This window comes from Chiloscyllium plagiosum, chromosome 6 (genome assembly GCF_004010195.1).
Source record: "Chiloscyllium plagiosum isolate BGI_BamShark_2017 chromosome 6, ASM401019v2, whole genome shotgun sequence".
NCBI classification, from domain to species: domain Eukaryota; kingdom Metazoa; phylum Chordata; class Chondrichthyes; order Orectolobiformes; family Hemiscylliidae; genus Chiloscyllium; species Chiloscyllium plagiosum.
The window spans coordinates 17,145,041-17,159,060 of NC_057715.1; the positions used below are offsets into that span (position 1 = coordinate 17,145,041).

Consider the following 14,020-nt stretch of genomic DNA (forward strand, 5'->3'; position numbering starts at 1 on the left):
TGCCTCATATAGAAAATGTGAAACCAGGACCGTAGCAGGTACATTGTCCCGGCAGTAGAAATTAAAGAACAAGTTAAGAATTTATGAAAAGATTGACAGACCATTGTATAATACTTCTAAAAGGATGAAGGAGGGTGAATGTATTTCAGTCCATGTATTGTTATCTATCTTATAATGAAATTAATTTTTGAAATGGCACTTCATCTCTCTGGAAGGTGGAGTCATGCAAAGATTAGTTTTGTTTTTGGACTGAAAAGATAATGCTTTAAATGAAAGAAATTATATAAGAAGATGTTTGCAATTTTAAAAACAAGTTACTGAAATACATTGTGAATTGTTAAAAATCACACAACACCAGGTTATAGTCCAATAGCTTTATTTGAAAGCACTAGCTTTCAGGGCACTGCTGCTTCATCACGTGGTTGTGGAGTATAAGATCGTAGAACACAGAAGTTGAGTAGTCCAGGAATCAAGTTGGAATCAGGACAAGACAGCAGGAGGGAGAATTCATGGACAAGATGAATGAGGAACAAAGCATGTAGAAAAGATAAGAGGGAACCAGAGAAAGTTGCAAGTTCTGGGCTAGGGCAGGACCGAACTTTAAAGAAAGTTTTGCCTAGTGGTTTTGGAAGCACTTGATGATGTTCAATCTTCGGGACAAAGAATTCCCTGAGTCTCCCTACACTTGAAATTGAGTTGGAGAAGAAATAGAGAAAAGCTGCAGACATTAGTTTGTGCAAACTAATACACGAAACAAAATATTTTAAGGGTTTAACTTTGCATTCCAAGAAGACTCTGGAACAATGAGCACTTTTGGCAGGCAATATGCAGGACTCAATTCATAGGCAAAAGTGAGGACTGCAGATGCTGGAAACCAGAGTTTAGATTAGAGTGGTGCTGGAAAAGCACAGCAGGTCAGGCAGCATCCGAGGAACAGTAAAATCGATGTTTCAGGCCAAAGCCCTTTCCACCTATCCACTCCACCCTCCCCTCTGACCTATCACCTCCATCCCCACCCCGATTCACCTACTGTACTCTTTGCTACCTTCCCCCACCCTCCCCTCTGACTTATCAACTCCATCCCCACCCCCATTCACCTATTGTACTCTTTGCTACATTCCCCCCAGCGCCCCCTTCCCCCCACTCCCAGCCACGTCGGTTTTCCTGGTCCTCGGGTGCTGCTTGATCTGCTCTGCTTTTCCAGCAATTACCTCCATTCACCTATTGTACCCTTTGCTACCATTCCCCACCCTCCTCTCCAACCTATCACCTCCATCCCCACCCCTATTAATCTACTGTACTCTTTGCTACCTTCTCCTTAGCATGTCCCCCCCAATTTATCTCTCCACCCTGGAGGCTCCCTGTCTCTATTCCTGATGAAGTACTTTTGCCTGAAACATCAATTTTCCTGCTCCTCGGATGCTGCCTAACCTGCTGTGCTTTTCCAGCACCACTCTAATCTAAACATCAGGACTCAATTCATGTTTACATAGAACAAGGAGCCATAGTTTTATGATAAGGGGGAACGGATTTAAAACAGATGAGAAGAAATTACTTTTTCTCTCAAACCGTCATGAATCTGTGGAATTCACTATCCTATAGTGCTGTAGATGCTGGGACACTTAGTGAATTTAGGGAGTAGATGCATTTTTAAGTAGTAATGAATTGAAGGATTACGGAGAGCCAGCAGGAAAAGTGAAATCAACCATGAGGGTATTAAATGACACAGCTGAATTGAGGGGCTGAATTGCCTACTCCAGTTCCTAGTTCTTTTGCTCTTACAATCCCGCAGGTCTGGTGGTGAATGGTTAAAAATGTTATTTGCTATTTTCATGGAAGTCTTGGACTTAAGGGAGCTCAACTGGTCTGAAATGACTAGAATAAGCAAAAGTAAAGGATTTAATGTGTATTGGGACATCAAAAATGGAGGGGAAAGTGTGGCTGAGCAGATAATTAGCTGCAGATACGTCATTGTGAATGGATGCATGAAGGCTAAACAATTGAGATTTTGAAAGAGCAGTTGCAAGTGAACAAAAATGAGCTTATCCCATGGACAGATGCAATCATAAATAGAAACAGGTTTGGCAGAACTTGTGGGCAGAAAAAAGCAGAGTTAATGTTCCGATTCTCATGATACGTAGAAAATATATATAGGAATATGTTGAAAGGGTGAGATGTAAGTGAGATGAAATGTGTAGAGCATGAACAATGGCATAAAAAGTTGGTCCAAATAGTCTTTTTTTGTTCTGTACTTTCCATGGAGTTTTATGTAATTATTATAAATTTCCAATACCTAGCAGCTGTGGCATTACTGAAGAACCGACTCCACAAAACAGAATTTCATTTTTTTTAATTAAATATATTGTCAGTCACTAACGACAATGTTCTGTTCCCAGTCAGAATGCTTCCTGTCCACATCCACACTCAACCGCAATCACCACTGAATCTGAAAATACCTATCTCCAAGGCAACAATCGTCCTGACAGCAATGTGCAACTACCCGAAACAAGCATCGCAAGTTCAAGATTACTGAACAATATCAGTATCAGAAATCAAGGCTTCTTGGTCTCATCAAACAACAACACGACAAGAAATCAAATCTGCAACAACATCCATCATGTCTGCACTTCCAATTTCTGAATATCACACACATTAGTTGTAATTAGTAATTCTTATGGAGAACATCTATTGTCCAAAGTTGCAGCAATTACAATTTGGGAAAATTATTCACTTATCACTTGTGCACGGGAAGGCCACTCAGCCTATGGTGCCTGAGCTGGTCCTCTGAAAGAGCCAATTATTGCCACTCATTCCTACTCTTTCCCCATTGCCAGTTCTTCCTTTTCACGTGTGTAAGTCTACACAGGCCTATGTCCAATCCCTTCTGAATAAGTATTCTGCTAGATGTCAATGCAGGATTCAAAGACCAGAAATCTCATCGCTGCTTGCCATGACAATATGAAATTCATCTTAATAAATGACAGACACTGTAATTTGAACTGTGCTCTTCAATGTTAATTAGCAAGAATTTCAATCCAAACTGAACATTGATTAGGCTGGAACACCAAAGTCAGTTCTGGGCATCACATTTTAGGAAGGACGTCAAGACCTTAGAGAGGTTGCAGAGGAGATTTACTGGAATGGCATCAAAGGATGAAGACTTCAGTCATGTTGGATGACTGGAGAAAGATAGCAACTCCAGTGCCAGGAATGCATTTTGAGCTCAAGACACAGCCAAATTGCTGGTAGCTGAAATGAAGACTCAGTGTTTGAAATGTTGCTTCAGCTGTTGCTCAACCATGATAAAATTTCTGGGCGTGCAACGCTCTTGATGCTGAAGATAACAATGCAAACATTAAAATTATACGCAATAGGAGCAGGAATGAGCCATTAGCCCTGAGCCTGCTGCATTATTAGATAAGATCATGGTTAATTTGATTGTGCTCTGAACCTCACTTTTCTGCCTTTGCTTGTAATCCTTGACTTCCTTGCTAAACATAGCGAGCTCAGAGTTCAGCGCATTCCCAATAAGAGGAAAATATCAAGCAAATACATGCATTGATACTGAATGAAGTTTATTATGCTTGCCTCTACTGCTAGATGTTAACTTGCTGTCTACAAAATCTCACACGTACTACTTCAGGATAGCAAGATCGCTAGACAAACTAGATGATAGCCTACAGCAACAATATGGAGGGGGAGAGGAAATGGAAAAAAGGAATCAATCCTTCCTGAAATTATGTACATACGCACACAGATTTCCAGCAGTGGGAATGAAATGTCTCAATTTCATATACATCCACATGTACAGATATGCGCATAGATATCCACTTATTTACATTGCAGCCTTTCCAAAATTTCACATGATCTTCCTCATTCCGTTAATGTGCAATTTTACAATTTGTACAGCAACATGGCAATTTCAAAATGGGGAACCAACGAACAGTATCAAAAATGTAATTCAATCTAGCCCACGCAATCACAAAGATTACTGATTATGAGAACTGTGCATAAAATCATCTAATAACTGCTGCAAGGACACTTTGGTATTACATCATGTACACTGTACCGCATTGTGTAAGGTGTACTTCTTGGGTACCTGGGTAAAGTGTAAGACAGTGAGAATATACAATCAATTTTACAATATTCTTTTTTTGTAAAATAAACCGATAATCATCAATCCAGAATATTTATTCATACTAAGATATAACAATTATTTTCTGGGGGAGGGCAAGAGACAAGATTGAAGACTGTCTTAGGCACCTAATACCCTTGCAGCAGCCCTGTACTACTTTGGATTGTTAACACTGCACCATATATATAGTAACATTGGGTGGAGAAGCTTCACGAGGTTGATCCTGGATACTGAGGGTCTTACAGGGAGAGCTTAAAAATGTGTTGCTGGAAAAGCGCAGCAGGTCAGGCAGCATCAAAGGAACTGGAGAATCGACATTTCGGGCATATGTCGATTCAGGGACAGGGAGAGGTTGAGTATTTTGGGTCGAGTTTAGAATGAGAGGCGACTTTACTGATGCATTCACGATTCTTCAGGGGTCGTGACAGAGTAGATGCAGAAAGGTTGTTTCCACTTTGTGGGAGACCCCAGGACTAGAGAGCATAATCTCAGGAAAAGGGATTGCACACTTCATAGAGGGGGAGAAGAATAATAAGAGCTTATACTCAAAACGTCGATTCTCCTGCTCCTTGGATGCTGCCTACCTAAATGTGCTTTTCCAGCACCACACTTTTGACTCTGCACACTTAACAGAGATGAGGAGGGATTTCTTTTCTCAGAGCGTGGTGAATTTGTGGAATCTTTTGCCACAGAGGACTGTAGGGGCTGGGTTATTAAATACATTCAACACTGAGATAGACAGCTGTTTGATCAGGGAAGGAAGCAAGCATTTTGAAGAAAAAGCAAGAAAGTGAAGTTGAGGATTATCAGATCAGCAACGAAGGGCAGAGCAGATTTGATAGGAACAGATGCAGGTCATTCAGCCTAAGTCTTATGATACTAGAAAAGAGTATCATATGAATTCAGCATTGTAACAGAAAATTGAGGCACTGAGAAAGGTGGTTATCGTGAATGACTAATGAAACTATTCACTAGAATGTACAGTGGACACGAGTATTAAAAGACATTCAGTTCAGCATCTAATGTTATTATGATTATCAATGAGCATTGTTCAATTGGGAAATAAAACCAGTGATGCAGTAACTGCAATTTTCTTGTAATATTCAAGTCAGATAAAGGAGACCAGAAATTTGTTTTTGCAAATAAAACAATTTCACAAGGTTGGACACACATCTCCAACATGAGAATGATGGACTTCAAATGCTCCTTGATAGTTTTGTCCTTTTATTTATATTATTTAAACCCATCACCTTAATATATTTCAAAGAAACTAGTTCTGTTGTTAAAAATATTGCAGAACAACAGCTTGGAGTTATCATGCTTTGAACTAATAGAAAAGATAAATCTAAGAGAGGTTTACAAACACAAAGATACATTTAACAACACAGCATTCAAATTGGTAGGGGAGTCCATAATGAAGGAACATAAATGCCAGGCTGTCACTAACAAAATTCAGGAAGGATCATAAGGAGTGTAATGTCATGGAGGTGCCAGTGTTGGACTGGGGTGGACAAAGTTAAAAATCACACAACACCAGGTTGTAGTCCAACAGGTTTATTTGGAAATACTAGCTTTAGAAGCGCTGCACCTTCATCAGGTAGCTATGGAGCAGGATCATAAGAGACAGAATTTGCAGCACAACATCACAGGGTCATGCAACTGATGCAATATGTTGAACAAACCTAGATTGTTGTTAAGCCTTTCATCTTTTCGAATGGGTTGCAAGTTTTGGTTGATTAATGTGTAAATACCAGAACTTCTTTCAAGTCACATTCTCGAGATAACTTAAGGTTTTATTTTAAAAAGGGAGATCGCAGCTCAGACAATAAGGAGTATAAACAGTAGCACACATCAGATCGGATGAATAGCTACACTGTATATTCTATGATGGTTTGAGAAAGTGAAGGAGCTGCAACTCCTTGCTGACAAGCACAACATCTGGGGATTCTTCAATGTCACCAAGGCAATATACAGACCCAATACCCTTAGCCTCAAACTGAAGCACAGCATGTTTGAGGGACAGAGAATATGTCAGCCTCTGATGGATAGAATACTTCAAAGAACTCCCAATCTCCAATACAATTGGCAACAAGGACATGTTTGACAAAACCCCAAACTCCCCAAAGATGTTCTTGGACTCTCACCCAGTGTAGCAGAAGTTGAAGCCACCATTAGACACATTAACTTTAGAAAAGTAGGAAGAGATGGCATTCCAGTGGAGATTTTCAAACTTGGAAGAGGAGCTTATCTGTCATATCCATTAACTGTTCCTGAAAATCTGGGACCAAGATAAAATCCCTGGCAATCTCAAGGATGCCACCATCAAGAAAGGAGACAAAGTGGACTGGAAAACTATTAAGGAATCCCCCTACTCTCCATCACCAGAAAGATCATCACCCAAATCCTCGTTCGGCACCATCTCCTAATCCTGGTGGAAATCCTTGCTAAAAACCAGTGTGGCTTCCGTCCAAACTGCAGAACTATAGATGATTTTGACTGCTCAGCAAGAGAAATGCCAGGAACAGCACCAACAATGGACTTCAACCTGATAAAGGCTCTTGACTCAGTCAGTGAGGAAGTGCTATGGAAGATGCTGTGAAAGGGCAACTGTCCAGTGAAATTCATCAACATCCTCCATTTCCATCTCGACAACATATGGTGACAGTCCTTACCGATGGTAATATGACAGAATCCTTTCAGGTCAAGAAGGGGTCAAATAGCGATGAGTCATCTACCACACCCTGTTTTCTATGTTCATCACCACCATTCTTCATCTTGTCAAGAACAAGTTTGCCAGTGGTATGGACATTGTCTACAAGATGGACAGAAAACTGTTCAACCTCAACTGATTGAAATCCAAGAAGAAAATAACAACAAACTCGCTTATGGCACTTCAGTCTGCAGATAACATCACCACCTCTGCTTTCTCAAAGAGGATTTAACATTTCTGCTAAATTCCTTTGTGGAGTCATATTGAAGAAGTGGACTCAGCCTCAACTTCAAGAGTTTCAAATCCTTCAACAATCTGTCTCAGGTTAAGATGTGGTTACCTCTTCACTAAGATCAATAGAGAAGCCTTCCCAAATGTGAAACATTTCCCTTACTTGGGAATTATCTTTTATCCAAGGCTGACATGGATGTGGAGGTTCAACATTTCACCCAAACTGCAAGCACTGCCTGTGGAAAACTAAGGTTCAGAATCTTTGATGACCATGACATTCACGCTGAGACTAAAATCCTTGTGCATAAAGCAGTCATCCTTCCAACTCTTCTATATGACTCTGGACCACATATGGACACTACGTCAGGATCCTTAAGTAGTATCATTATTGCTGTTTGAAATGGATCATCTATACAAGATGGGAGGACAGGTGTACAAACATCAGCATCCTTGAAGCTGCAAACAGAATGAGCATTGAGGCAGTGGTCATCCGAAACCAACTCCGTTGGGTTGGCCACATGCTTAGGATGCCTGAGTTCCGATTGTCAAAGCAAATCATCTTTGTTCAACTCAAGGAAGGCACTCGAGTGAGGGGAGGTCAAACGAAGCATTTCAAAGACTCTCTGAAGGCTTCCCTCAAGAAATGCAACATAAATGTCAATGCATGCGATACCCTATTCAGAAGAATTTGACTTGGAAGAAATTCTAGTATGAAGCGCCAAATCTTTTGAGAAGACCAGCCAGCAAGAGGAAGTATAGAAAAGGAACCAGAGAAAGAAAAGCCAGTAATCTCAATGCAAAGGATCATTTCTATTTTCTGGAAACAGCTGCCAAATGTGTGGTCACAGATGCAGCTCTAGGATCAAGCTCATCAATCACACAAGGAATTTCCTAGGTGGCCAATCACACTTGTTTGCATAATGTTCATACACTTTCTGATCATATATTGAAAATGCTGACATATCCAAAACAGTGCTGGAATCCAAAAGGAATTACTTTATCTAAGGAGTAGTAATAATGTGGAACAAAAACAGAAATTGCTGGAGAACCTCAGTAGGTCTGGCAGTATTTGTAGAAAGAAAGCAAAATTAAAAGGTTTTGAGTCCAGTGACCCTTCTTCAGAACCAGAAATGTTAACTCTGCTTTCTCTCCATAGATACTGTCAGAGCTGCTGAGTTTCTATAGCAATTTGTGTTTTCGTTTCAGATTTGCAGCATCCACATTCTTTGCTTTATTCTAGCAATAATGTGGAACTTGCTATCATATGGAGTGGTTGAGGCAAGTAAATTTAAGGGGAATCTAGGTAAGTATATGAGGAAGAATGCTAAGCTGATAATCCAGTGAAATATGGTGAGAGCAGGCCTGGATTATTTATAAACACTGACATAGATCTGTTTGGCTGAATCACGTTTCTGCATTCTATGTAATTCAGTGAACTTGCAACCACAGTACATCAATCAAGCCTCCAAATCAATTTTGACAACCTTCAAATGAATTGACGTAAAATTTAAACCACAGCAAGAGACTTATTTTCAAACAAAAAATATTAAGTAAAAAGGTACTCACTAATCCACTAAAGGCCAAAATCCATGTAGTAGTACTAGATGTCAAAAGCTACAAACAAAACAAAACACAAATGGGTAACTGCAGATACAAACATACAAATCAAGTGCAGGAGCAAGCCATTCAGCCCCTGCACTGCTCTTCAACAAAATTAGGACTGATCTGAACTAAGATCAACGAGATATAAATAATAAAATATGCATGTCAATAAGGAACAATCATTGTCTATGTTTCATTAATTTCATGATTTAATAAAAGATTAGTCTTCATGGTAACATAAAACAAAATTACTGAGATTTGGAAAATCTCTAGAGTAATGACATTGGGGGACTTTAGTTACCCAAATATAGACAGTGACTGCATTAAAGCAAAAGGGAAAAACGTAGAGGGAATTTTTCAGATGTGTTCAGAAGAAGCTCCTTGACCAGTATGTCTGCAGCGAAACTAGGAAGGTGGTGTTACTGGATCTGCTGCTAACGAGGTCATAGAAATGCACAGCACGGAATCAGACCCTTCGGTCCAACTCGTCCAAACCAACAAGATATCCTAAATTAATCTAGTCCCATTTGCCATCACTTGGTCCATATCCCTCTAAATCCCTTCTATTCATATTACCAGTCAGATGTCTTTTAATTGTTGTAATTATACCAGCCTCCACCACTTCCTCTGGCAGCTCATTCCACACGTGCACCACCCTAGTTGCCCGCTAGGTGCCTTATAAATCTATCCCCCCACCTCACCCTAAACCTATTCCTTGCAGTCCTGGACTCTCCCACCCCAGGGAAGAGACCTTGTCCATTTACCCTATCCAGGCCCCTTATTTTATAAACTTCTGTAAGGTCACCCCTCAGCCACTGATGGTTCAGGGAAAACAAGCCCATCTGTTCAGCCCCTCCCTATAGCTCAAAAACCTCCAACCATGGCAACATCCTTGTCAATCTTTTCTGAGCCTTTTCATGTTTTATAACATCCTTCCTATAGGACAAAGTTAAAAAATCACACAACACCAGGTTATAGCCCAACAGGTTTATTTGCAAGCACTAGCTTTCGAGGTGCTGCCTCTTCAAAACTAGTGCTTCTAAACAAACCTGATGGACTATAATCTGGTGCTGTGTGATTTCTAACTTTGTCCATGCCAGTCCAACACCAACTCCTCCAAATCATGATTTAGAGTCATAGAGATGTACAGATGGAAACAGACCCTTCAGTCCAACTTGTCCATGCCGACCAGATATCCCAACACAATCTAGTCCCACCTGCCAGCACTTGGCCCATATCTCTCCAAACCCTTCCTATTAATATACCCATCCATATGCCTTTTAAATGTTGCAATTGTACTAACCTCCACCAATTCCCCTGGCAGCTCATTCCAAACACATACCACCCTCTGTATGAAAAGGTTACACCTTAGGGCTCTTTTATAACTTTCCCCTCTCACCCTAAACCTATGCCCTCTAGTTCTGGACTCCCTCACCCCAGGGAAGAGACTTTGTCTATTTATCCTATCCATGCTCCTCATGATTTTATAAACCTCTATAAGGTCACCCCTCAGCCTCCGACGCTCCAGGGAAAGCAGCCGCAGCCTATTCAACCTCTCCCTATAGCTCAAATTCTCCAACCCAGGCGACATCCTTTTTCTGAACCTTTTCAAGTTTCACAAGATCTTTCCGATAGGAAGACGAGAATTGCACACGATATTCCAAAAGTGGCCTAACTAATGTAGGGAGGCCAAGTGAAATGAGTTGTTGTGAGTAATGACCAATTCACCATTGGTGATGGAGAAAGGCAAAGAACAGTCTTAAGTAGAGCTGCAAAACTACAAGAAAGGCAACTTCAGTCAAATGACAATGGATCTAGCCAATCGCTTACGGGTCAAACTATAACAAAACGAAGGGTAACCTTTAAGGAGGAGATTTTCAGATCAAGGCTAGGTACATACCATCAGAGGGGATAGGTAAGGAAATGCCAGGACTCCTTGCATGGCAGGGGTGATTAAGAGCACAGTGAAGCAAAGGAAAATGGAAATACGATGTTGGTTTGCTGAATCTTTCAGGCAAGAACTAACCAAATACAATACGTTGAGAGAAGGATAAGACTGAGGAAGAGAGCACTTGAATACAGAATGGCACCTGAAGTAAAAAGGAACACAAAAACCTTTTGTTGCTGTGTATATGGTAGGCAGGCAATAAGCATGTTCTGGGGGCCTTTAAGAACAAAACAGGGAACTTATGCTGAGAGAAGCAAGGCAAAGCTAGAACGCTTAATAAAGTACTTTGCAGGAACTTTGGTGCTGACTGAGGAAGATGATCCCAACAAAATATTCATAGAAGTGGAATTGGTAGAGGTAATCAATAAACTGAAGATTGATGAGCTGGATATATTGGAAATGTGAGTTATGCTAGAGAAGATAGGCAACTCAATCCGGATAGTTTGCATCCCAGGTACTAAAGTGGGAAGGGAGCTAAATGAAGGGATTGTCATAATCTCCTGTGGATAACACAGACCACGTTAGGATAGCGGATTTCTTTCCCTAAAAGGACATTAGTGAACTAGACAACTGTTTACTACTATTGATGATGGTTTCATTGTAACCATTATTGAGGTCAGCTTGTTAATTCACTTTTCAATTCTAGATATAAATTACATCTATTTCCTATGGTGGGATTTGAACCTATGTCCTCAAAGCAATAACCTAGGCCTCTGGATTACTAATTCAGTGATATTTCCACTATGCCACCGTCATCCCTCAAAAGACAGATAATCTAATTGAATTTTTTGATGAAGTAACAGAAAGGGCTGATGAAGAGAATGTAGTGATGCTGTCTTGATGGAGTACCTTCTAATTATTGTAAACATTTTACAGCCTTCTGGACTCAACACTGAGTTCAACAATCTTACACCATGAATGCTGCCCCCATTTCTTTTGGTCATTTGTCAGTTTTAATCTTGTTTCTCGTGCTTTTATTTTCAGACAGAGCCTTTGGCTCATCTTTCATTTACACTCACTCTGGACGAATTCTGTTTCTTTTAAAACTATGACCATTATCATTCTCTTTGACTTTTGCTCCATGATATCTTCATCTTTCAATCTCCTCGCCCTCTATTATCCCACACCTCACCTTTTGTTCTTTCTCCATTTGTCCTCTTTCAATGAAAAGTAAACCTATAATATTACTACCTCCTTAGAAGAATAATAATTTACTTAACACATTAACTCTGTTTCTCTCACCATAGACTCTGCCAGACCTGTTGAATTTCTCTAGCATTTTATGTCAGATTTCCAGCATTTGTAGTATTTTGTTTTAATGTAAGTAGAAGATGGATTTTAATCAGAGAAGTATGAATTGATGCATTTTGGCAGAAAGGATAGGGAGGGGCAAAATAGACTCAATTACATATTCTAAAGACTGGACAGGGACTGAGGGACCAGAGTAAAATTGCATTGATTGTTGAAAGTGGTAGGACATGCTGAAAGAAGGATTAGAGCTGAAAATATGTTGCTGGAAAAGCGCAGCAGGTCAGGCAGCATGCAAGGAGCAGGAGAATCGACGTTTCGGGCATGAATCCTTCTTCAGGAATCCTTCTTCAGGAATCATTCCTGAAGAAGGGCTCATGCCCGAAACATTGATTCTCCTGCTCCTTGGATGCTGCCTGACCTGCTGCGAATTTTCCAGGAACACATTTTCAGCTCTGATCTCCAGCATCTGCAGTCCTCACTTTCTCCTGAAAGAAGGATTACCAAACTTAATTGGATCTTGGAGTTTATCAATAGAAATACTGAGTAGAAAATCAGGCAAGTAACTGAATATTGATCAAGCTCAGGTGAGGTCACAAATAGAGAAACACAATCGGTTCTGGTCACTACACTTCAGCAAGAATGTGAGAGTCCTTGAAAGGCTCCACAAGAGTGTTACTGGAACGGTTCCAAAGATAAGGGATTTTAGCTGCTATACGTTACGGAAGGAACTACTGCGGCTTTCCATGAAACAAAGGAAGTTGAGGTTAGATTAAATAGAAATGTACAAGATTATGACAGGTTTAGCTCAGGTAGACAAGAAATACTTTCCATTAGTAATTGCAACAAGGAACACAAGACATTGATTGAAGGTTTGGTAAAGAGATGGGAGGAGAATGTGAGGAAGAACTTTCGTTTTTCAACATGTGGTAATGATTTGGAAGCCCCTGCTTCAATGACAATGGTAGAAACGGGGATAATTATTAATTTCAGACTGAAACTAAATGGGCATTCAAGGAAAATAAATCTGACAAATGACAGGATAGGCTGGAGGAATGGGACCAACAGGATTGTTCTTGTAAACCAGTATAGGATCAATAGATCATAAAGTCACAGAGCCATACATGGAAACAGATCCTTTGGTCCAACCAGTCCATGTCAAACATAATCCCAAACTAAATTAGTCCCACTTGCCTGCTCCTGGCCCATATCCCTCCAAACTTTTCCTATTCATGTAATTATCCAAATGTCTTCTAAACGTTGTTATTGTACCCACATCCACTAGTTCCACAGGAAGTTCATTCCACATGTGAACCACCCGCCATGTAAAGAGTTTTCCCCTTCTGTCTTTTTAAAATCTCTCTCCTCTTACCTTAAAAATATGCCCCATACTCTTGAAATCTCACATCCTAAGGAAAAGACTACCACCATCAACTCTACCTATATTTGTCATTATTTTATAAATTTCTATCAGGTCGTCTCTCAACCTCCTACACTCCAGTGAAAAAAGTCTCAGCCTATCCAGTCTTTCTCTATAACTCAAACTTTCCATACCCAGCAACATCCAGGTAAATCACCACTGAACCCTCTTTGGCTTCGTACTAAACCTTCCTATAACAGGGTGACCAGAACTGGACACAGTATTCCAAATGAGGCCTCACCAATATCCTGTAAAACCTCAACATGACTTTACAACTTCTATACTCAAAGGACTGAGCAATGAAGGCAAGCTTGCCAAAAGCCTTTTTAACTACCCTGTCTATATATAATGCAAACTTTAAAGAATTACGTGCCTGCACCCCAGATTCCTCTGTTCTACAACACTACCCTAGGGTCCGACCATTAATTGTATACGCCTACCCTTATTTGTTAAACCAAAATGCAATGCCTCGCATACATTCAGATTGAACTCCATCTGCCATTTTTCAGCCTGTTGACCCATTTGATCAAGATCCTTTTACAATCATAGAAAACCTTCTTTACTGTCTATTATGCCACCAATTTTGGTGTGGTCCCAAACTTACTGAACATGCCTTCTATATTTTCATCCAAATTATTTACGTAAATAAGAGGACGCAGAACCGATCCCTGTGGGACACATTGGTGACAGGTCTCCACTCCAAAAAACAACCTTCCACCATCACCC

At 40.3% G+C, this 14,020-nt stretch overlaps 1 protein-coding gene across 1 annotated transcript in view; it reads right to left on the reverse strand.

Moving 5' to 3' along the window:
• ubac2 (UBA domain containing 2) overlaps positions 1–14,020 on the reverse strand; it is a 227,214-nt gene that overhangs the window by 87,369 nt on the left and 125,825 nt on the right. Inside the window, exon 7 of the mRNA XM_043692678.1 lies at positions 8,643–8,690. Coding sequence (XP_043548613.1) covers positions 8,643–8,690 — 48 coding nt within the window. The remainder of the gene's footprint in view (positions 1–8,642; positions 8,691–14,020) is intronic.